The sequence below is a fragment of the Jatropha curcas genome, chromosome 1, assembly GCF_041381405.1.
Source record: "Jatropha curcas cultivar XTBG-Jc1 chromosome 1, XTBG_Jcur_1.0, whole genome shotgun sequence".
NCBI lineage: Eukaryota > Viridiplantae > Streptophyta > Magnoliopsida > Malpighiales > Euphorbiaceae > Jatropha > Jatropha curcas.
The window spans coordinates 33,914,276-33,938,472 of record NC_143151.1 but is presented as its reverse complement, the minus strand read 5'-3'; the positions used below and the strand labels follow the sequence as shown (position 1 = coordinate 33,938,472).

General features: G+C 32.9%; 4 protein-coding genes and 1 non-coding gene across 9 annotated transcripts; 2 read left to right on the top strand and 3 right to left on the bottom strand.

The window, feature by feature from the left end:
* Positions 1-232: 232 nt before the first annotated feature.
* On the bottom strand, positions 233-1,994 carry LOC105631318 (uncharacterized). 4 transcript variants are annotated; one of them, XM_089722918.1, is made up of 3 exons: positions 1,857-1,994; positions 1,117-1,206; positions 233-942 (listed from the first exon to the last, which is right to left on the bottom strand). In XM_089722918.1, the coding sequence occupies exons 2-3, from the start codon at positions 1,198-1,200 to the stop codon at positions 535-537; spliced, it is 492 nt and encodes a 163-aa protein (XP_089579044.1). In that variant the 5' UTR covers positions 1,201-1,206; positions 1,857-1,994; the 3' UTR covers positions 233-534. The 4 variants fall into 4 exon arrangements, with proteins under 4 accessions (XP_089579044.1, XP_037497463.1, XP_089579038.1 ...); XM_037641535.1 differs by lacking the exon at positions 1,857-1,994 and adding an exon at positions 1,578-1,596; XM_089722912.1 differs by lacking the exon at positions 1,857-1,994 and adding an exon at positions 1,414-1,570.
* Positions 1,995-2,844: 850 nt separating this feature from the next.
* Positions 2,845-7,242, bottom strand: LOC105631319 (ubiquitin-conjugating enzyme E2 34). Of its 2 annotated transcripts, XM_020678348.3 has the most exons (11): positions 7,139-7,242; positions 7,021-7,064; positions 6,195-6,337; positions 5,676-5,730; positions 4,772-4,810; positions 4,556-4,619; positions 4,388-4,449; positions 4,255-4,294; positions 4,081-4,108; positions 3,683-3,774; positions 2,845-3,343 (listed from the first exon to the last, which is right to left on the bottom strand). In XM_020678348.3, exons 3-11 carry the CDS (start codon positions 6,249-6,251, stop codon positions 3,061-3,063), a joined length of 720 nt encoding a protein of 239 aa, XP_020534007.1. In that variant the 5' UTR covers positions 6,252-6,337; positions 7,021-7,064; positions 7,139-7,242; the 3' UTR covers positions 2,845-3,060. The 2 variants fall into 2 exon arrangements, with proteins under 2 accessions (XP_020534007.1, XP_037497462.1); XM_037641534.2 differs by having other exon boundaries at positions 7,021-7,179.
* Positions 7,243-8,063: 821 nt separating this feature from the next.
* LOC105631320 (uncharacterized) lies at positions 8,064-8,847 on the top strand. The gene is made up of 2 exons (XR_016318845.1): positions 8,064-8,553; positions 8,642-8,847. It is a non-coding gene; the product is annotated as an uncharacterized LOC105631320 (transcript).
* Positions 8,848-8,961: 114 nt separating this feature from the next.
* On the bottom strand, positions 8,962-14,538 carry PUM23 (pumilio 23). Its single transcript, XM_089716390.1, has 11 exons — positions 14,428-14,538; positions 14,038-14,333; positions 13,516-13,879; positions 13,053-13,359; positions 12,356-12,519; positions 12,021-12,164; positions 11,659-11,778; positions 11,296-11,481; positions 10,428-10,576; positions 9,790-9,972; positions 8,962-9,502 (listed from the first exon to the last, which is right to left on the bottom strand). The coding sequence occupies exons 2-11, from the start codon at positions 14,295-14,297 to the stop codon at positions 9,094-9,096; spliced, it is 2,286 nt and encodes a 761-aa protein (XP_089572516.1). The 5' UTR covers positions 14,298-14,333; positions 14,428-14,538; the 3' UTR covers positions 8,962-9,093.
* A 3,261-nt stretch (positions 14,539-17,799) lies between these two features.
* On the top strand, positions 17,800-20,791 carry PME2 (pectin methylesterase 2). Its single transcript, XM_012213403.4, has 2 exons — positions 17,800-18,966; positions 19,970-20,791. Exons 1-2 carry the CDS (start codon positions 17,913-17,915, stop codon positions 20,659-20,661), a joined length of 1,746 nt encoding a protein of 581 aa, XP_012068793.1. The 5' UTR covers positions 17,800-17,912; the 3' UTR covers positions 20,662-20,791.
* Positions 20,792-24,197: the final 3,406 nt, after the last annotated feature.

The following is a 24,197-nucleotide window of genomic DNA, read 5'->3' as shown; positions in this document are numbered from 1 at the left end:
ATTGTTTATCTGATTGAGACCTGATATAATATGTAGCTTCCTTAAATAGATAACTCCAAGTAGTGGGCATTCATCTTTGTCGAGGCTGAGGTGTAGTTTCCTCCATACTAGTTGATTGTTCTTCACTAAAGCTAGGTTATGGGAAGAATCGGTTATTTTTTGGATTCTTTCTTCAGTCTCTGTTGTTTTTTTTTTTTTTTGTGGATAATCATTTTAAATTTGGAAAAAGATGTACCAGCAAACCAGTGATATTGAATTGAAATTTCAATAGGTTACTGATAACAGTTACTTTGAACATACAAGTAGCTAAATAAACAAGAATAAGACAGACAGCTATAAATCTTCAGTGCGAGGGATTATCTTTCTATTAGATAATCCAATTTTTTGCACATTACAGCTAGTCTTTACGCATATTGTTTCTGCCTACTCATACCATCTTGTACACTTCCTTGCCAACTGTAATTCTCCATTCTCCGGCAGAACAAATTATTCTTAGAATTGAAGTTCCTTTTACGTAGTTTCATCATAAGAACACTATGTTACCAAGTAAACAGGTCCATAGGCTTTGACACCATGAGGATTGTTGATCGGATCAAGACACATATATGGTGCCTCATTTCCTGTTCTCTTTATAGGATTGAAAAGGTTAGCAAGAGGTCCGGATGTTTGTCGCCGGAGCTTCATGTCTACAGTTCCACCAGTCCCATATATTGGACCAGAAACATGACCTTTTCTTGGATTTGAAACGTGAGAGCTATTTGCAGGTTGCTTACTAGCCTCACCCTTTTTATTATCAGATTTCCACCATTTGAACAGAGTGTTTTTCCATGATTTTTTGCTCTTTTTCTCTTCTTCTGTTCTTGTTTTTACAGTTTCTTCTGCATGTGGTAGTGAGTTCTGGAGATTCACTTCTCTTGCATGCTGTCTTGCTTCTTCCAAGAACTGATCAAAAGCCAGTCAGATAAAACTAACAAAGTAAATGATTCTTGTAACTCTGTCAGAATATCAAAATAATAAAAGTTCACATCAATGATAGAGAACTATTCGATCGATCGATAAGAAAGCAAGTTGGTAGAAAATGAGAACCCAGAAATAAACTGCAGACAGGTTGCTTACCTGTGTGAAATCCACTTGAGGATCAAACTCATAGCCAACATAATCACTTGTGTCATAGTTTGGATAAACAGGAGATTTCTTCATTGTTGCCTGAAAATTGTTAAACCCAACAACAAAAATTAAAGAGAGAGAAAAACAGAAATACAATCAAAGAATCACAAAGGAAGCATCAAGCTGAACAAGCATGGCATTGATACATTTATCTGCAAAGAAGGGTAGAGGGATAAATGAAAATATAGGCAGTTGGGATGATGTTAAGAGGGCATGAAATAAGAAGTGAAGTTCACAATTGTCTACCTTCAATTGTTTCTTTAGTAAAAAGAGGCAACAAAGAAAGAGAGAAAATTAAAAAGAAGATCCTACAATCATTTCAGATATGCAATCCCCTGGTGTAAAAATGGCAATGGCCAACCACCAAACTGATATTTAATCAAGTAAATTGCAGACTATAGAAGTAGGACCTTTTGAGTGGTTGAAATGGCATTGTAAACCTTTTATTAACATTAATTTTTGAAAAGGATTTATACATGGGGGTAAAATAGATGGTAAAAATTCTCCATACGAAAACATTCCATTTATACCAAACATAGATACTAAGAATCAGACAGCTAACAAAACTTTAAGAAAAGAAGGTAATTGGAATGGAATAATGATAGCTTTCCTCTCAATTTAAACCTACTCATTAAAAGGCAAGAGTAAAAATTAACAAACAAGTTAGGGTTTGTTGGTAGCAATCATACTTAAAGGACCAGAAGAACCCCCCCTCTAATTTGCTGTATCTTGCATATGAGCTTGTAGGTGTCAGAAAAGATACAGGGAAAGAAAAAAAAAAAGTTCAATAAAAAAATGTAGCTAAGTAGACCTTATAATCAATAATCATTAAAGGAGTAATTATTATATATGTGACAAAGAAAGAGAGAGGATAATTTTATCTTGCATGGGAATTGGGAGATATATATAATATATATTTGAAATTTTGCACTACAGAGTGCCGTATGTTTCGCATTGATTGAGGCTTTATTTTTTGAAGTTTTGGGAGGGAAATGCAAATGCCAACCCAAGTCAATATTAATAATAACAGCCTGCTCTGCACTGCACTGAGGTGTTGTAGAGTTTGGTACCTGCTTCATAAGCACAACCTTTTGACATTTGAGCTTTCATTTCTATTTCTTAATTAATTGCAGAGGTATCAGACAAAAACAGCAACTTCTTCAGACAAGCCTTCACTTTCTACCGAGATAAGGTTAGTCTTGGAAGGAATCATTGACCACTGTCCTATTTATTTGGATCTCATGTTGATGGAATACAGATTTTTTGCGAGTCATTTTGTACAAAATATTGACTTCTGATTGACCAAGTGCCAACCATCCATCTTACCTGTTTTCTTTCCCTTATTCTCTTGAATTGGATGCGTCACTTCAAAATTAATTGTGCAAAAGAAAAGCAAAGATCGAGTCATATCTCAGCAAAACATAAAATGACAGAATAAAGAGCTAATATTGAAAAGAATTGGCCCCACCATCTGTTAATCCTACAGTTACCCAAGAACAAAATCATTCACAAAGGCACGTATCGTGGTTTTGCAGACAACAGACAACACAACGTGTCAATGCAGACGGATTGTTCCCCCATTATCATTTCTTTTTAAGGCACAAGATAAATCAGTGGCCCAACAGAAGGAAAAGCACAACCTACAGTACCACATTAATCTCTACTAGATTTAGAAAATAAAGGCACAAAACATGTAACTTTTTTAGGCATTAACTAACCAACTGCCAACAATAACATAAAAAGACCCAACAGAGCCTCTCTTTGAGCATCAACCTCTATACAAGTTCTGCTAAATACAGGGCAAACCTAAGGACTATTATGGGAAAAAGTTCAACTGGCAAAAGCTCATAAGTCTGCTAACCATACTAAAATTTCCATTTCGCAGTCTGCATATCAAAGTTGGAGCAGAGGCAATGCCATTACAATGCCAAAGATCGAAACCAGCAATAACATCACCCATGTTGGGAAAGTCTGCTTCCTGTTTCCTCTCGGGCCTTTCAGTGTATCTACTCTTTTCACATCTTCTCCCGAAAAATTATCGAGTTTTTCCAATTTAGGTCTGGATTTCTCCTCCTGTGATGCCTCTGTTGATGCCTGCTCTGTGATAATTTGCTCAGATTGCTGCTGCTGGTTGTACTTCTCCACATATTCAGGGAACAACTTCCTAAATGTTGGACTGCTCAGAAAAGATTTGCCAATTAAAAAGAGGTGAAAAAGAGTTGGACAAGGCTAGATATTGCAGTTCCATCTTAAATAACAAAAAGCATAAAGAAATATGGATTCAAAAAAGTAAGAGGGCAATGACCAAGACAAGAATCAAACTCTCCAGAATACCAATATATATGCACATGATAACCAACAATAAAAGCAAAAACAAAAAGGGTTTACATTCTTCAATTGGCTGGCCGCCCAGATGAAATATGCTCAATGGCAAAATAAAAGGAAATGTGCATTTGCAGAAATATGGAAGAAGAAAGAAAAAGTGAAAGCATAAGATGTAGCACTATCAACTTACTTCTTACAATTGAAAGCAAGAGAAGCCTTTGCCAGGCGCTGCTTCTCAGCAACAGTACTGTTCACACTGCCCGTGGTAGGACTGTTGTCCATCTGCATAACACAAATTAATTCCTGGTAAAAAAACAACTCTTAAGGAATTCTGAAAAAAAAAAAAAATTTCAGGTACACTTCAAACATTCAAAATATGAGGATGTCACTTGATCAGCATCAGGGCACAGGGTTCCTCAAAAAATAATTACACATAGTTAAGTAAAAATTAAGAGAGATACCACACCCCACTGTCCCCTCCTCAAAACAAAAAAGAAAACAAAGACACACACAACAGGAGAGATTCTGAATCGAGATACCACCACACTTGAAATCGACTGATAAAGTTAATAGCTATAATGAACTTACCATGAAGGAAAGAAGCCCTGTAAGTATGCTGCATTGATGGAAATAAGAAAGTAAGAGGAAGGATCTATACTAACTGCTACTTTGCTAATACTAATTTGCCGAGAGGCAGAAAATATAAACAATAAAGATACTCTAATATCAAGATAGACACTCCAAAACTAGTGTAAGTTTTACCTTGATGCAGACCACATTGGGTTCCAACTCTCTGGATGAACTGCAAAGCAACAAAATCAAGGTGATAAAACAATCGGTCACTGGAGATGACAATTTTGATTCTCCACAAGTAAAAAAATTCTAAAGAACTTACAATCGCTCATAGACAGGCAGATTTTCTTTTGAGTCAAGAAGCGTCCACTGGGAGTTATCATACTACACAGTTTTTAAAAATTAAGAGAATTAACAAAAAGTTTATTGCCTTTTTAAGGAAAAGCTGCTAAAATTCTGAAGAAAGATAAGTAGAAATAGGACAGATTACGTGATTCCAGGAGGCTTGTAGGGATACTCTGGAGGAAACTTGATCTTTCCATAATAATATCCACCTTATCACCAGAATGATCAGAAATTCACATTTTATCAACCAAGAAGTGATAATATTAAATTCTCAATTGAGCTAGACAATCAAAATCATGAAACAATAGAGGATCACATAGGTTCAACAATAAACACCACATCAAGAACAAAATTAACAGACCTGCAAAAGGAGTTCCTTCACTTCCCTCTAGCACATAATCTGCATTGTCAAAGTACCATACCATCAGTATTAAAGAACCAAAAATTAAATTAATAACAATAAGAAGAAAAATACACAAAAAAAACATAGTGATAACGAGTGGTCAAATTTTGACCAACAACCAGAATACTGATTTTTGGGGGGGTGTAAGCAACCCAGTGCACACAATCAACAACACACGACTCAGCTAGGTAAGAGCTCATTTGTGCATATTTATAAAGTTAACTAATCAAATTTGAATAAAAATTTTAAGGTTGTTTTATCAAATATGGACACAAGTGAATTCACTTAGATAACATAAGTTACAATACTCACTATGATAATTCACACAAGTATAAACACGTTAGATACTTAGTTAATATTTTCTCTTGCCTCTTGGCTTGTCTAGCTCAATGAGAGAAGCCCAGGAGCAGTTAGAGCTTGCTGAGCCTATGTTGAACAAGAGTGACAAAAGATCATGGGCATGGCACAGGGATGACTTAAGCAAGCTTGACTCAGAGAACTCAGTTAGGTTCAGTTTGTTAACACCCCTCAGACTGAATAGGTATGGTCTCAGAGTCAATATTTACAATGAAATGATTCTTCAACCTCATAAACAATGCAATCGAAAAGTATGGGAAATTGTTATAAATCAGCTCAGATATTATGCACACTCCATTTCCTCTCCTCTATAAGAATAAGGATAATTAAGATTAAATGGAAGTAAAACCTGGTAGAATTCGATGCATTAGTTTAAGCAACAATGCAAAGCAAGTTTAGCCTAGGCCTATGTTCTATCACAGAGATTGAATCCACTAAAGAAATTTATTCCATTAACATTAAAGAGTAATATTTGAGAAGAAAACAAATATTATGATGAACTTACGCCACTCGAGGATGTCACTTGGGGAAGGACGGGCAACAACATGGGGAACTGGCTCCTACAAATTCAAAAATATCAAGTAAAATAGCAATTCAAACAAAATTCCAACATACTGACAAGAATGCATTGTCTTAAACCACTTTGAATTATTTTAACGAAGCTGTGAAGCTATCTGGTCTGGTAAGTGCTAAACAATGAGAGAAATTCTTTGTTTCCTTCTCTTTGATTTATTACTAAAAAACTGTAACACAGAACTATGAGTAATTAGAAGATGCACCGCCACAACAAATAAGTTAGGAAAGGGAGAATTCCTCAAAAATACAGATGCAAATAGCATAGAAAACAAAAACTTGTCATCTGCTATGGGACAGAAAATGTACTACTGTGTTGAAACAATGTAGTATTTGTTACAATTGTTACAATAACAGACCCCTAGAAGATGCTACACTAAGCTATAGCCACACGTGCAGATAACATAAACAGATTACAGAATGTGCAATTTGGATTAACAACAGAACGTACTTTACATAGTGCTCTGTATTCCTTCTGAAGTCGCTTAACACATGATTTCTCGGCCATCCCACAACTGTAACTTTAAATTAGTTTCAGCACAAACAGCAAAAACTTATCTAGTTGATTCAAACTCCCAAACCACAATATGTTGGCTGATACAGGAAAAAGGAGAAAACAATTACTCAGATAAAATAATCTAAAAAGAATTGAAATTTAATACTAATATAAAGAAAGAAAAAAGCGAAGAACTAACATAAATATAAGTCTGCTGCATTCAACAAAATGCATAAAAAGATAACATCCAATATCAAAACATTATTACAACAATAACCTAAGGAAATGCCAAGCAAATCATATGATTAACTGCATAGTGTAATACAATTTCCACGCATATGGAAACCTGGTAACACCTAATACAACCAACAAACAGAAGCCTATTACAAGAATTAAAATATCAGCAATAAAAATGGAGGTCAAATCACAATTAAAGATTAATAGCGATTAACGGACCATAAATATTCATATATAATCAATTCTTTAAGGACATCAAAATTAACCCAAAAACCCTAATGTAAAAAAAAAAAAAAAAAAAAAGGAGATCAATGCAAAGTCAGGAAATATTCACTTAGAATCGACCTAAAACAATCAATTGAGAATTAACCAGTTAGCATAAACAAAGTGAATGAAAAGAACAAAGAATCCACCAATTAAGTAGATAACAAACACAAATACAGATCGATCTCAGAAAAAAAAAGCATCAAAATGTTCAAAAATATTGAGAAAAAAATAATATAAATGAAATTAACGAAAGGCAATACGATTAAGAAGCCATTACCGCGATAATTATATGTGAACAAGCCGAGAACTAGAAGAGAAAAGCTGCATTAAGAATCGAAGAAGATAGGATGAACAATGAGAAGTTGTAACGGAAAGAGATGGATTTTGTAACTTACCTGTCTATTAAATAGAATTAATTAAATTAATTCGGTAATAGATGGACAGATAGAGGGTAGGGGTGGAAGTCAAGGGTGCTGTAATTGGACTGTCATTGGTGACATAATATAAAAAAACGTTAACACGATTCGTTGGATTCAGTGGTTGAAAATGAAACGTACCGTTTTATATTCAAATCATATAAACTTTGCTATTGGGCCGGGTCAATCTAAATATTAAGTCTGGGCTGTCTTGTTGTTGGTCTGGGCCATGTACAAGAAAACCTCTTCTGTCCAAGCCCAACAGGTCTAAAGTCACTATCTTTTTGACTTTTAGAACTGCAAAAAGCCAAAAAATAAAAAAATAAATAAACAAAGGTTAGCACTTGCCTAATCAACTTTACATTTAAAATTAAAAGCCCTCTTTTTTGGTTCATGATGTGAACAAAACATCATCAACCTTCAGATGTGACCACACGACCATTGCATAAATGTCAATTTTGTGCCATTAAATAATAACATAATAATCTGTTGATAGCTAATATAATAATCTAAATATAATAAAAAAAATTCACAATTTAGGAAAGACCGAAACGAAAAGTAAGTACAATTTTTATAAAACCGTAAAAGTATATTTTAAAAATATAATCTCTCATAAAAATTTAAATTAAAGTGAGAAATTTACCATTTCAAATTTCCAAACGTGTTATTGAAGAAAACAATTTGTAGCTGAACCAACATCTGCCTCAAAACAGCTGTTAATAGTAAACATGTTGTGGAGTGAATTAAGGTATCCAAAGACTGTCCTTGGAAAACTAACTTAACTGAATATAAAACTGAATCCTTTCTTCTCAAAACTCTATTCCCCAAAAAGAATTAATACTAATATCACGTGATAAATCACATGACCCTCTCTAATAATATGTCATCAGTCATCACTTATCTAAATCAGTCAGAGACAGACATAAACTTGTAACAGTCAAAGTAGAGCACATGATCCCACTTGACATCAGATCCCAATTTAGATTTTTTTTGCTTTAGGAGGACAGGTTAGGTATAATATAAATCACAACTGCTTGTACAATCTTTCTTCTTCTTCCATATTCTCTTCACCATACTGTACCAGTCTTCACTATACTCTCTCACTTGCTTAAAGCAATTCAAGAAACTTCAAGTTACCACATTAACAAAATGAAGGTACACTCTATAACCATGGCTGCTCTTATTATTCTGCTTTCAGTTACTCTATCTGGTTGGTTACATAGGATTCAAGCAGAGGCTCGTCTAGCGCCTTTAGGACCACCCTCCTCAGCACCAGCCATGGCTGCAACTACACAAGCTTTTAGAATGCAAGATAGCAAAAAGAATCCGTTCAAGAAAGTTGATTCCAGCTTCAGAAGAATACCTCCAAGCACTTCCAATCCTACACAGAATAAGTAAACCTCTTGTGCCAACAACAGTTTTCAAGACTTTCCGCCATTGTAGGTTTTCTTTAATTGACTACACTCTGTGTTTCTGTACCAGGTGCACACCTCCATTAGATGGCCGAAGGAAGTAGATTCAGAGTTTTTGCAACATCACCTTCTTTTTTTCAGTTTTCCCTTTTCGTTCTTTAATTTGTTCTTTAGTATACTCTTTGCTAGTGTAGTGTAGTGTTTTACTTCAAGGGAAAAGTAGACTTGTAATGTAACAGCAGTTCATAATGCATTTACAAATTTTTCAATTTGAAATGTATAAAGCTTATCATGTTCTCCATGTGTATTTGAAAGGATATATGGTCCATAAACTCCAATCCTAACCAAAAAAAGAAAAAAAAAAAAAAAAAGAGCAGGAAGAAAGTACTATAAAGCAATAAAAGGTATCTGCTGTTCTAATCAAGAATATTTGTAACAAAATTTTCATTCCTGTAACATATGCTCTGGAAAAGCTCAAGTTTAGTATTGGTATTATTACAAAGCTAAATGAAAATCACATCATCATACTTTTAACTTCTTTTTTGAAGCTTTCGAGGGCTTATCTTTTCTCTGTCGTTTCTTTCCCTTCCCATCATCAGATAGGAATGGTATCTGCTGTATGGATTCCACTGCTTTTTTAGATGTTCCAACCATCTCAGGAGCAGCATGACTCTTTTTGTATTTCGCCTTCTTGATATCATTAGCCATGTAATTTTTGGCATTTTTCTCAGATGATAGATGATGATCAATCTCTTCCCTCATTTTCTTTAAATCTTTTGGGTGTGAAGTATTCTTGGAAGCATCAACAAGGAAGGAGTCACTTTTTGAAGGCTTGTTTTTCTCACCAGACCCAAATGCAGTGGAAAATTCTTCGTAAGTTGATTGTTTGGATGTTTGCCTGGACCTCCATTGATCAGGCCGGTTAGCAAATCTGTTTCAGTAAAGCGAACGACATGCAAAGTTCAGACACAATGGTGAACAGCTAAAATCCAACTCTTAGCAAGTGTATGTACTATAAGTTGTGGTAGTAGTTCTTAGCTAACTGAAAATTGGGACCTGGAAAGGCCAGTGGACGAGTATATACTCTCTCTCTCTCCCTCCTTCTCCCCCACCCCCCAAAACAAAACGGGATCAAGAAGAAGACGAAAAAAATATTTCAAACAAAAACCGAATGCAATGGTCCACAATACCCTAAAGAATAAAAGAACAGCAGCTTACCTGTCAATATCTATCTTCCTCAAGAGATAGGGGCCATGCTTTGTCTTGGATAGTTCAGTCTGCACTGCTAACAAGTCCGATGCTATGGCCTCCCTTAGGGATATATTACTGGCAGTGAAACACTTCTCAATGGTAAATGGACCGGAAGAATGCATTGCCAGCTCTCCAAAATGTCCTCGTAGCCTTCAGAAGTTGAGAGTAATCAACAACAATCAGAAAAAAATATTTGAATTGAACTGTGAATTTAAAACCCAAGGTATTCAAAACTGTTTCCAGGTGAAATTTCCATGCTAAATTGAAGAAGGAAAAGTTGATCTCCACACCCTTAAGAGCATGCATTAGACAAACAGAGATCTTTGGATTGGTTTTCAGAAGCAAAAATAGTCATTTAATGATTGACTTGGCTGTTAAGTGGAAGAGAAGGGCTATTTCAGTCATCCTCAATTTGACCTCATTTGTGATACCCACTCTTACAAGATAGAGTGGGAAACTAACTACATTGTTCATAATGGTCAAAAATTTTCACCAGTTCCATAGTATAATCATATTATAGCTATGTCGGAAAACAGAAAATATAAACTTGAATAAAGATCAGAACTTCACAAAAATGAAGTATCAAACAATGTAGTGTGACGTACTTCATGATTAATCTGTGTTTCTGCTTTCCAGAAGCATTGGAACCAAGAAAGGCTTCAATAACTCGCGCTCCCCCAGCATCTTTGGCAGTTTGAAGGACATGGTCAATTTCCATGGATATAAGACTGTTAATAAAAGGCTGAATGAGTTCCTGTCAAACAGAAACAGATCATGTCCATAAGTAATTAGAAAACTGAAGTGTATATAATAAATATCTTAGATGCCATCATACATTAAGATAAACTCTGATAGCAACTGCAGTATCTCACTTCCACATAGCCAGATCATTATTTTTTTTACATTGGGTTATATCCTCTTCGGGTTCAGGAACTCGTAAATAATAAGACTCGTTATAAATCCATGAAGAGAAACTACAATGCCTATATTCAAAATATCATGATGATCCAAATAATCTGATCTTTTACCTATATGAGATTAGATTAAAGAAAAAATTAACTCAACATGTTATTGTATTCTATATTGGATATCAATGATTACAAATATTTTTTTCTGAAACTCGGAAACAGCCACTAGAGTAGCATATACTGTTGCCTCGAAGGGTGAAGTTCTAGATGTTACTAATATGAATGCCAACGTGAAAGAGCAATTTCAACCTTACAAATTGTTAAATACTACAGAACTCAAGATGGCACAAAATGAAAAGAGCAGCTTAAGCCTCAAAAACGAATGATGATGACAGTTCTCTGGACCAAACAAATATTTATATTTAGTTATCAGGTGCAAAATCACATAAAACAAATATAAAGGTTTATAGCATATGTTTGCATTATGGTGATAAAATTGGGCTACTACAGATATAAATGATAAGAAGAAAAGGAAATAAACAAATATACAAGAAAGGCAACATACACTTTGAAATCTGAAAATTGCTTGGAGAATAAGAGAACCCATGACATGCATCTTCATACCACTTGGCCAGTCCCAATTGGACCTGTCCTCAAAGGCAAGGTAATTTTCAAGAAATAGTATCCTAGGAACAATGCATCTTGGAGACTCATTTGGTGAACATACAGCTGCAACAAGGGCCTGACAGCACTGCAAAACAAGTAATGAAAAGATCACAACCATTGGTGGAATGATGATGTATACTTTTGTATAAACAAATCTTCATGCTATGTATTTCAACACTTTGATAAAATAGCTTTATATTCTATTTCATTATTAGAATTCAAATAGAGAATAGCAAAGGGCAATTGCATTGAAGTGATAAACCTTGTGTTCATGGGTATGAAGCCTTTTACTTGCAGCAATCAGAGAAGCAACAACTCCCGACCTCCCCATTTCAAGAAGATCTGTAAATCTTGGACCAAGTTCCTCCCAAATCAGCTCCATCTAGTAGTCAAAGTGAGAATAGACAGCAAAAACAAGAGGTTCCATTATAAATCCAAGATACCATCATTCAACAAAACACACCACACTGGAAATATTCATTGTTGTATCCATGTACATTTTTATAATAACAAGATATTATGAATTCTATCCAATAATTTTAACTGAACCACTTATCATCAAGCATTGCAAAAGGTAAAGAGATCATTTTAGATTTTTCAAGCACAAAAAGTTATACCACATACTTGTTCCTGACTCCTTGCCTGAGAAACTAATGCTTGAATTACAAAGTTGCCACAATGATGGGATGAAAGCTTAAATAACGAATTCTTAAAAACTTTAGTGAACATCTCATCATACAAGCTTTCAGGACTCACTCCCACTATCACCTGCAGATTTTAAAAAAATTCAAATAATCAAAACTATGAATAGTTACCATCTGGAAACCAATAGCATATTGAATAAACTCAGCATAATTACAACATATGCAGTAAGTAGCAATGAGTAAGCCTCCAAATCAATGACCTTTCAGTAGCCATTTTTTGGAATATCTCATTAATTGCAATTTTTTGTTCCTCACCTCCATTAAGTGGCTGTAGGCAGTTTCTTTCATTAACCCTACAATTTCACCAACTGCTGTCGTTTCAATGAAGCTTTCTTGTTTTGAGTTTTCTTCTTTGCATCCAAGTAAAATAAGAATTATTTGCGTTAACTCTTGACCTTGCCCAGCTAATAACTTCAAAGCTGTCTGCCAAGAGTATAATGTTAACACATTACATGACCTTGATTAACAAAATAGGAAATTCATATGAATCATGACAAATCAATGAAGAATCATCTTGGAATATTCTTGTAACTCAACAAAGATGCACACGAAAAAAAACACCTAGAAATGGAAGCAACTGCCTTTAGGGAATTTGGCATGTGGACTAATATCCCCCACTAAGAATACGTAGCACAGCTAAACATAAAGTAAAAAATGAAGTAGAAGGAGCCTGTGTCCAAACAGAAAAACAGATGCTTTTCATGCAAAGGTAAATTTGCCAAAAATAAGAAATGAGAGCAGAACAATATATAAGCTTAAAAATTGTAGAGAAATGGTAAGAAATTTCAATGAGCCAGACAAATCTTGAGGTTATATATCCTAGTTTAAACTTCTAGAATGGCACAAAGTAACTTAATGGTCATATTCTGAAAAAAACATAGTCAAGCTTACCTGCCCATGCTAGTAAACGGCAAAATGAAAAAACAGATGCAACAAGAGGGAAAGTGCATACGTGCCTGCAAAACCAAACTGCTGTATTGATCAACTTGTAGGATTTTAATGTCTTCACTGGTGCACTTCAACATTTCTGATACAAGAAACTTCAACAAACTGGGAAATCCTTGTTGACAATATACCGAGTCATTACCAAATGGCCGAGTATCGTTGAGGTTCAGCCGCTCTGCCAAAATTGTTGATGGTTTTGCTCCATGAAAAACAGGGGAATCTATCGCCACTCCACCACAAAGACAAAGAAGACTTCGAAGAACATGAGATCCATAACAGTTACACATCATATCAACAGGATTAGCAACAATCACCTACGAGGGTTCAAACAATGTAATAAATACAACGTGAAACCATATTCTTCTTACACATGACAAACTTGGAAACAAAAAAATACAGGCAATTTTGCTACATACAGGAAACAAAAGGCCTCGTTATAAGAATTAAATGAAAAATCACCTAATTTATACCTTGCATATCGTAGTTAGAGTCTCTTCAATAGCAGAAAATGCCTCATTGTCCTGAAGCTGTGTCGCTAAAGACTTAAGTGCTGTCTCAGCGACATGAGAACCAGACCGGTCCATTGCAATTAAAGGGAAGATATTTGCACAGCTTTGGAGGAAACCACAAAGGTGTTCAATATCACAGCCCTCGAGGAGAGTTTGAAAAGTATGGCTTATGATATAATCAGTTGCCAATTCAAATTCCTTCCCTTTAGCTTCTTCAAGAGCATTACCACAAATAACTGATCGCTCCTCGAAATCAACCCCATTACTTTCAAGAAGATTCGCAATCTCTGAGAAGTATTTTACAGTTTCGGGATCAACCTGTTTCCTACAAGTATTAATCCAGTCACGAACATGCTTAAGTGGCCACAATAGTAGATTACCATAGCTTAAAAATGGGAAACAGAATGAGAAACTTGAACAAAAAGTATGCAAATTAAAACCAATGAAATCCTCAATTTAACTTATCTTCACAAGTTATTTTACCTGATAACCAATGGCTGCGGTTCTAATGTATTTTGATGCTTGGAGGACTTTTTGGGTCTGAAAGTTCCAGGTCCAGACACATTTTTGTTAGAATTATCCCCATCAAAACTAAAACTTTCTTTCCTGGCCTTCCTGCCCATTCCCTTTTTCTTTCTACCTTGCTTATATGAATTATCCTCCTCACCCATTATGCAATTTTCCCCTAAATTACCACTTCTGGGCCTTCTAAATATTAAAGCTTTTGAACCAACAGATACCATAAGCAAACTAGCGGCAACAGTTCCCAACCACCAACCCTGGTGCAATTTAATTTCACACAAAATTTTCAATGAAGAAAGAGTACATAAAACAAAGCAATTGACTGAAATCAATAGAGTAACAGAAACACACCTTAAACCCTAACTGGTAAGAGCGCGTAGACAGAGATGGAGAGAAGGGTTTAATGTTTAAAGAAGAAATAAGATATTGGGCCTATTATCTTCCACTTTGGGCTTCCTTTCTTTGATGGGCTATCAAACGGGTCCTATAATTGAGACTCCGCTTCCACATTTATTAAAGTTCTCCAAATTGAGGGTATTGCTTGGGAAGTTCAGCCATGTTGTAGTTACCTTGCACATTACCTGTGAATTGTCAAGTACTTATAAAACGAAAACCTTTAATTATAATAATTTAAAATATTTTAAATTATAATAAAAATATAATCAAATATTTTAAAAATAAAATGTAAAAGTTTTCAAATGTCAGTTATCATATATAATGGTTCTGTTTAAAAATTAATATATTGCATTTTTCTTTTTTTTTAATTAAAAAAGAGATTAACATGTTCTTGGATTGTATTTATATAATAATATATAAATAGGTTCCTCTATGGATGAATTGAATAGTGGGTTATTTATCTTAATTTGTTAAAGGTGTAAATTCTTTCTTCATTTCATTAAATTTGAGATTTTTTAACTTTTTATAAGAATTAAGAAAATAATTGAATCAAAATAAAAAATAAAAAAAAAAGATTAAATCATCTAAATTTTTTCAAAAAGGTAATTGATTTAATTATCTTTTTCATTGATTCTTACTAATAATTAAGATAAAATAAGGTTTAGTTGAAATATGTAAAGGGTAAAGTTGGAATGAAATAATTAATACTATACTTCTTTTTTTCTTACTTCTTATTCTTCTTCCCTTTTTTCTGTGTTTTTATTTTTCTTTCCTTATGTTATCCTTTTTCTTCCTTTTTATACTTTTTTTTTTCCCTCTTTTTATTTTTCTACTTCTTTTTATTTTTTTCTTCATTCTTCTTCTCTTTCTTTTCCTTCACCTTCTTTTTTCTTTTGCTCCTCTTTCTTCACTTTTCTTCTTCACAATTAAAAAGTTAAAATAAATTAGATTAAATAAAAGAAAAGAAAACAAAGTTCTTCCTCCCTGCTTCCTTTGCTTTTGTAAAAGTTTAAAAAAAAAAAAAAAAAAAAAAAAAAAAAAAAAAAAAAGCTAAAAGTTCCAATCCGTGGGAACATTACAAAACCTCTTTCCATTTTTATTTTTAAGTCTATGAAGTCAATTGATTTCAAATTCAGAACAATAGAAGCAATAAAGCCCTTTTGGATTATAAATTTTTAATTTTTATAAATTAATTTATTTTTACTGATTCAACCGTTGTATTTATCTATAAATTAGTACATTTATTTACTGTATATAATTTTGTGAAATAATATTAGGATGCGACAAAAATATATTTTATTTAATTTTTTAACCAATGGTTGGCTTAAAAAAGCAAAGCAAAGCAAAGCAGGAACGTGACAATTGTTTATTAAATATTAGCTGGCCTGGCCAGAACTGAAAATCGTAACCATAATTAGCGGTAGCCTACCAATTAATAAATCCTGACATTTATGACTTAAAGTTATAATCAAACCTAAAGACAGGAGTTACCGAAATTGGTGCCATGCTGTCTGCATTATAACAAGTGTCATTTCAGTGGGAACTGTCAATTCTTTCCTATCGTTTTCTGTCCAAACCAAGCTGTAGCTGCTTCCAAGATCTTGCGAGTAGGGCTGCTTGAAGGCAGTGGAGGATTCAGAAATTAATATTTACTAACCGAGTTACTTCTAATATTTGAAAATGTTTAATTAAATATTAAGCTTTTCTTTTTGGTATGTGTATATATATTTTAAATTGAAGTTTTAAAGTTGTTCTTTGATTGTGACAAAACATGTAAAGAGGAAATCAATTTATATTGGTGATAATAGTTGGATTCTCATGTCTATTTATTCTCTTTTGCTTTATTTAAAACAAAAGATAATAATTGCATAAAAACATTTAAAAATTATGCATTAGTAACCACACTTGACTCTTTAAAATTATTTATTGTCTTAATTAAATATTATTAATATGGTACAGTTTTATTCCATGCCTAAATTGTAATGTTTGGTATCATTCGGCTAGGATTTTTTTATTTTTTTTAATTTTTTGTTTAGGAAAAATAATGTGCCTATGTGTATAATTAAATACATCAATTAACTGTAAAGTGAGTATGCCTTTATTCTAACTTATGCTTTAATTAAAAAAAAAGAAAAGCTAACAGTTAATTAATTAAATGTGTATTTTTTCACATTAATCCAATGCATTTACAAATATTATTAATATTCTCTCACAAAATCAAATAAATTAATAAGGAAATGAATTTATTTATATTGTTGGACACTTTACAGAAGTCTAAATCAAATGATATAGAAAAAACAAATAAAACAATTTTGACGACCCACCATATCAAACATGTCTAATTTTGCTTTAATCAATACTCTTACGTTGTCTTTGCTAACTGATACAACGTGTGAATGGATCTTTTTTTTTTTTTTTTTAAAAAAAAAAAAGAGATTTAATTAATTTTGATCTGAAGAAATTTTGAGGAATAATTAACTACACAAAATACATAAATAAATAAATAAACCCATGACCACGTTTATGTAAAATAACGAGGATTTGCAATCAAATGTATAACGGGAAAATTTACAATATTTAATTACTAATAGTGGGAAAATAATAATGGAAAAAAAATATAAAATTTCAACTTGAAAATAGAAGGCAAACGTTTTGCCTCGTTTATGGTTAATTTACAAACTTCTATATGAACAAATTTCCAAAAAAAAGGAAAAAATAAGAATAATTAGCCACATTATGTTGGAATTGGACAGTGGATATAAAGTAAAGGACACGTGTTAAAAGTAGAGTAAATAGAAAAATGCTACTTGCAAGCAAAAGGCAAACGTTATACCTCGTTTTAGGTATCAAATTAACTTTTGTGTAATATTCTAAAGGTCAAGCTGAAGAGTGTCATATGCGATGTCTGAAAGTGAAAGTGTAAGGGAAGAACGGTTATTTAGTATCTGTCAAAATTAATAAATAAAATTTTGGCAGATGTTGTAATAATATAAAACTCTATCCAAAAAAAAAAAAAAATTATAATTACATTAAATATTGTAAACGACAGCCCAATATGGTGGGGACAATTAATGGACTTTATATTAATTCAAATACAATTGACAATAAAATTAAATTACTGGAAAAAATAAAAAACGACAAACCAACGACTTACTGTTTGATATTTTTGTTATTTTTTTTATTATTTTAAATTAGAAAAATGGATGGTCACATGAAAACCAGAAAGATTATGTAACGAAATTAATTCCAAACAACTCTTACTAAATTTTTATTTTTTGGATATTACTTTATTATTACGAGAAAAACGCCAAAAGCTAATTGGTGGTCTCTGTACTCATCTTTTATAAACACATGATTTCCTTTCTCAAACCATAGCGCAAACATTTCAGTGTTATCTTCTCTTCTCTTTTCTAGTTTTCTTGCTAGAAACACCTCCCAAAATGAACCAGGATAAGGAAAACTTGACTGGTATGCAAGAAACCAGCAAGCGTTCCATCTCCATGAAACGCAAGAAGCTTTTCCTTTCTCTCTTTGCGTCTCTGCTCATAGTTGCCACTATAATTGCCATTGTCACCGGCGTAAACTCAAACAAGAAAGATAACACTTCACAATCTCATGCCATACTCAAATCCTCCTGTAGTAGCACAAGATTCCCTGAGTTGTGCTTCTCAGCTGTGGCCTCTGTTCCTGGAGCCACGGCTAACTTGGCTAGCCAAAAAGATGTCATTGAATTATCCATAAACCTTACTACAACAGCTGTTCAACACAATTTCTTCACTGTTGAAAAACTAATAGCCACAAGAAAGCTTACCAAAAGAGAAAAAACAGCTCTCCATGATTGTTTGGAAACGATAGACGAGACTCTTGACGAGTTACATAAAGCTGCCGAGGATCTTGAAGAATACCCTAACAAGAAATCACTGTCGCAACATGCAGATGATCTTAAAACCCTACTGAGTTCTGCTATAACTAATCAAGAAACTTGCTTAGACGGTTTCTCTCATGACGAAGCTGATAAGCGTATAAGAGAAGCTTTATTAGATGGTCAAGTTCATGTCGAGAAAATGTGTAGCAATGCTTTGGCAATGATAAAGAACATGACCGATACTGATATTGCTGATGAGCTTAAATTAGCTGCAACTACAAACAGGAAGCTTAAGGAGGAGGGAAAAAATCAAGAAAGCGGCTGGCCGGAGTGGTTGTCGGCAGGTGACCGGAGATTGTTGCAGTCGTCGTCGGTGACTCCTGATGTGGTGGTGGCAGCTGATGGAAGTGGGAAATATAAGAAAATTCAAGATGCAGTTAACGCTGCTCCTTCAAAAAGTAGTAAAAGGTACATTATTAGAATAAAAGCAGGCGTTTATAGGGAAAATGTGGAAGTCCCAAAGAGTAAGACCAATATAATGTTTCTGGGAGATGGAAGAAAAACAACAATTATTACAGCAAGTAGAAATGTTGCTGATGGCAGCACCACCTTCAACTCTGCCACAGTTGGTAAGACCATCTGCTCTTTTGGCTTAGTGATAATATAGTTTATATAATGTTGTCCATTTTTTGAGCTAGCTTATTAGGATACATAAACATATGGGATCCAAAACTGATAATTATATGCAAATTCTTTTATTGCATATAATCGGAGAGATTTACCTGTCTAAATGTGATTTATGAGTCCACCCGTAAATCAAATTAATTTTGTTGAAAAAAAAGTAATTATGACTATAGAAAAAAGATAAAGTATGAACATTTAAAAAAAAAAATCTATATTTTGATTGATTTGTTCTATAAGTGAGCTTTTAATTTCGGTTTAAGTAATTTTAATTTATTGAATTTTATTTAATTGTGATTGGTACATGACATATGCTATTGATTATTTGAAATGGTTGTATGATGGAAGCCACGATTTCTGTTTGCATGGACCACCAATATGACTAAGCAAAAATTCTTCAAGGTAGGAGCCAAAAGATGTCTATTTCAAATGGATATATACACATACATTATAATAGATAATTTATTTTAAAATATAAAAATCTTTAAGTTTGGCTAACACAAAAAATTGTCTACCCCAAATATAAATTTTAGAAGAATACGTAAATCAATCAAGTCAGAATCAAATGGTTACAATCACTTCTTTATTCTCTGTCTTTGTCCTCATTTTCAAGAATTTGTTTTCTTTTTCAAGAAAAGTTAGTTACGTTCACTTCAGAATTTCAAAACAAGTTTTTATGGGAAGTGTTTTTTTCTATGAATGAGTGGGTTACAGCCAACAGAGTGACAAGTTCTAGTTGAGGGTACTTTAATAGCATATGGTGGATCTGCATTTATTCTAGTAGGACGCTTCCTTGATGCTTCTTTGTCGTTCCTTCCCTTCATGTTCACTTCAATTATTGCTCTTTGCAGTACATAATTAACTAATTTAGACCTAATTAACTAATTTAATTATGTCCTGTTCAACCCTGAATTAGTAGTTACTGACATGAAAGCTTGCATGTGATTGCAGCTGCTGTGGGACAAGGATTTTTAGCAAAGGACATTACATTCGAAAATACGGCTGGACCATCAAAGCACCAAGCAGTAGCACTTAGAGTTGGTTCAGATCTTTCAGCTTTCTACCAATGCGATATGCTAGCCTATCAAGACACTCTCTATGTCCACTCCAATCGTCAATTTTTCATAAACTGCCTAGTTGCAGGCACAGTTGATTTCATTTTTGGCAACGCAGCTGCTGTTCTCCAAGATTGTGATATCCATGCTCGAAAACCTAATTCAGGCCAAAAAAATATGGTGACAGCCCAAGGCAGGACTGACCCAAATCAAAACACAGGAATTGTTATTCAAAAGAGTAGAATTGGTGCCACTTCTGATCTAAAACCTGTGCAGAGTAGTTTCCCAACTTATCTTGGCAGGCCATGGAAAGAATATTCAAGAACTGTTATAATGCAATCAACAATTTCTGATGTGATACATCCTGCTGGTTGGCATTTGTGGACTGGAGATTTTGCTCTTAATACATTGACTTACAGAGAGTATCAGAATTCTGGTGCTGGTGCTGGAACATCTAACAGGGTTACTTGGAAAGGATATAAGGTAATTACAAGTGCAAGTGAAGCTCAAGCATTTACTCCTGGAAATTTCATTGCTGGAAGTAATTGGTTGCGTGGCACTACTTTCCCTTTCTCTCTTGGTCTATAAATGTTTTCTTAGGTTGGGTAATTAATAATTCTAGCTAGCAAGTGTTTGATATATTTGAGTGTTCCTTGCGGCCATATTTGTATGTTTTCTTGATTATTAATCAATAAGAGCATGCAAAGATTTCTGATTGTTTTTTGCTTCCGTAGTTAATATTATTTTCAGAGATGTGGAGGAAGAAAATTGTGAGAACGTAAGAGGTTTAATGGACATACCTGTAAGGATTTCAAATCCTTAGATGTAATTCTTGAAGCACTAACCCTAATCTTTTTGGGATTTTGCTGTAAGCGTGGGAATTCATAATTCAATTTCCAAATTTTAATTCTTTTTCTAGAAACCATGCCTGTCATTCAAATTGAATTTTATACAGTTACAAAGCAATCAGGTGAAATTTCAATTCTAAATTCTTGATTTGGTAGAGCTTCTGATTCCTTCCTTTTTCCGAGCCTAGTTTACCTTCTAGGCCCACAAGCCCAGAACTCATCCAAGTGGGCTTAGATTTCTGGTGTGCAAGCCTGCAAGGTACGCACCTTCAAACCATTATCTTGCCAACAAACGACGTAAATGATTTTAAACGGCATAACGTTGAAAACGTGTTGGTGACAATCTGGCTATTCCTGTGAAGTGTTGGTGACAATCTGGCTATTCCTGTAAACGAACGAAATTAAGCAGGTTTTTCGTTTTTTAAGAGGATGGTAATTATTAAGGAATTAAAAGGATAAAACGGCGAAAAAAAAACCAAAATTTTAAAAAAATATATATATATTATCAATTTTTATTTTTTTAAAAAGAGAACCATCATGAAAATGAAATTAAGAAATAAAAAAAATTTTAAAAAAGGGAAAAAAGAAACAGTGGCGCAATCATCGGCTAGTGAGATGTCACCAACATCACATGGCTGGAGAAGCTTATAAGAAACAAGTGAAAACACTTGGAATTCAACTGATATCTCCCCAAAAAATATCGTATCTTTTTTATATTAACCACTTGATCCACCTAATAAATTAATTTTTTTTATATAATTTCTTTTTCCATGAATATTCCTCTGACCATTTCGAATATGAAACTAATTTCATTTTTATGTTTAAGTGCTAAGATATGAGACGAATAATTTCGTTTTGAATTTGATTTTTCAGTAAATTTTCAAAGATTAACTTATTACTTGTGACACTTTGTATTGGTATAAATTATATAATATGGTATGATTGATTTGTCATTAATATCGAAAATGAGAAGTTCTGAGGTCGAATTTTTTTTTACCATAAGAGTTGTATAGTCTGTAATATTATTTCAACTCATTAAAATGTAAATTGATAGTATAAATGAGGAGTGTGTATCGCGAGGTTGAAGCATTTGTAGAAAATATATTGACTAGTTCATAGGACAAAGTCAAAACGGCTTCGGTGGAAATAGAAAGTGGACACATTTAAAACTCGCTTATAATTTTATGAATAATTTTTTATGATCAAAATTAAAAATAATATAATATGTTAAATCAAAGAATAAAATTTATTGTCAATCAAGTATAATTTTATTGGTCTTTTCATTGATTCAAAGAACGAGAAATCTTAAGTTAAAAAAAAAAAAAAAAAGAATGAAAGAGCTCTTAAATTGTTTATTAAATTTTAGGTTTGACTCCATCAATCCGTTGAAGGTTCTTTGTTTCTGTTTCATGAGGGAACATACTACAGACATCAATTTCATCATTTGTCACCCAAAATCATGAAAGGGAATGCTAATTTAATTATTGTTTCTTTAAAAATGGAATTTTCTATTCTAAAGATCATTTCTATTGGATATGAAATTTTCTTTTTTTTTGCTTTTTTATAAAAATTTGATCTTTCAACACGGCTTTGAGTGGCAAAAAGGACCCATCTTACCACTTTAGAACCTTAAAATTAATTAAGTCTTGAAAATATGAAATTGAATGATGAACAACTAAACAATGAAAAGGACAGATTAATTTTATATCCAGGGTGGTGACAGATGCAGTTTCCACTGCAGAATTGGTAAGTTTGGCTGTAGTATAAATGAAATGATTAAATCCGCGGCCAAAAATGCTAACAGAATGGTTGACATTCGGTGGTTTTGTAATTTGCATCGTATTGACCACGTCAGCGATATTGCTCTACCACTTTCTTCCTTTTCTGCACAATTTTAAGTTTCAATAATAGTATAGTATGACTGCACGTCGACAGCTGGCTCAACCAGAATTATAGCACTCGGAATCGTGTTCTATTTGGGCTTAATTTACGCGTATACCCTCAACTTGAAAGTTTATTACACTTATATCCTAATTTGAACTTTGCGGCAATTATACTCCTAAATTAAATTAACGATTGATTTGCAATAAAAAAAACATTAGACCTAATGAAAAATCCATTTTCTATTTGTGAATAGTGTAAATATCATTATTAACATCATTACCTTTCGATGTTGCTGATTGATTCAAATTATATATAAAGCTAAACTAATTCAATGGATCTTTCGGTTTAAATAATTTTGATATATGTATATTCCGAAGATAATGAAGTAGATGAGCTAATGTTAATTATAGCATAAATTCTAAATATGCATAAATTATTCTAAATTCATCAAATTATGGGATTATCAAATTGTTAAAATTTTTGTTTTTTAAAATTTATTTTCAACTATACTTTCTCATGTACAATAAATATATAAATTAATACACAATTCCACATGTGTTTATTACCATATATAAACATATATGAACTAAATTAAAGAAATTAACATACCAATTTTGAAACCATTGTCTGAGCTCGAAGTGCTTTCTATGAATCAATCGCTTTTGTGAAAGTAAAATTTTGTAATAATCAACGATGTACTCAAGTGATAGATGAGAACTATTTTAAATTAAAATTTTTTTTTCTTCTTCAGCACTGATGTTTCGAGTTTGATTTTAAATTCTAGGTAAATTAACCCAAACTCAGTTATAGATCCCATAAAAATATTTTTTTATTGTAAACCAACTCTTAATTTAATTGTGGGGTGTAAATACTCTCAACTTTTTATTTTAGGATGTAATTATCACAAAGTTCAAATTAAAGTGTAAGTGCTATAAACTCTAAAATTCAGGATATAAATGTATATTAAACCGTTCTATTTGCTAACATGGTAATATAGGAATATAATTGATTAACAGTTGGGGCGCGAGAATATTTCTGATGGTATATTAAAAAAATAATAATATTTTTAAAATAATGTATACGATCAGTAAGTAAATATATATATATATATATATATATATATATATATATATATATTAAGTGGATTAAGATTTTCCTAAGATTAACTACAGATATTAGTTACTACCATGCGGTTGGATCAATAAAAAAAAGATCGTTGGGATCAATTGAAGAATAGTGCATTTCTTGGAAAATTTTATTTACAAATCCGTACTATTAAAAGATAGAAATAAAGTGTATTTCCATATGAATTTTACTATTATGGATAGTCAAAACAAAAATATAATAGCAACCGGCCACATTAATACAAAACAAAAATGACAAATATAGGGA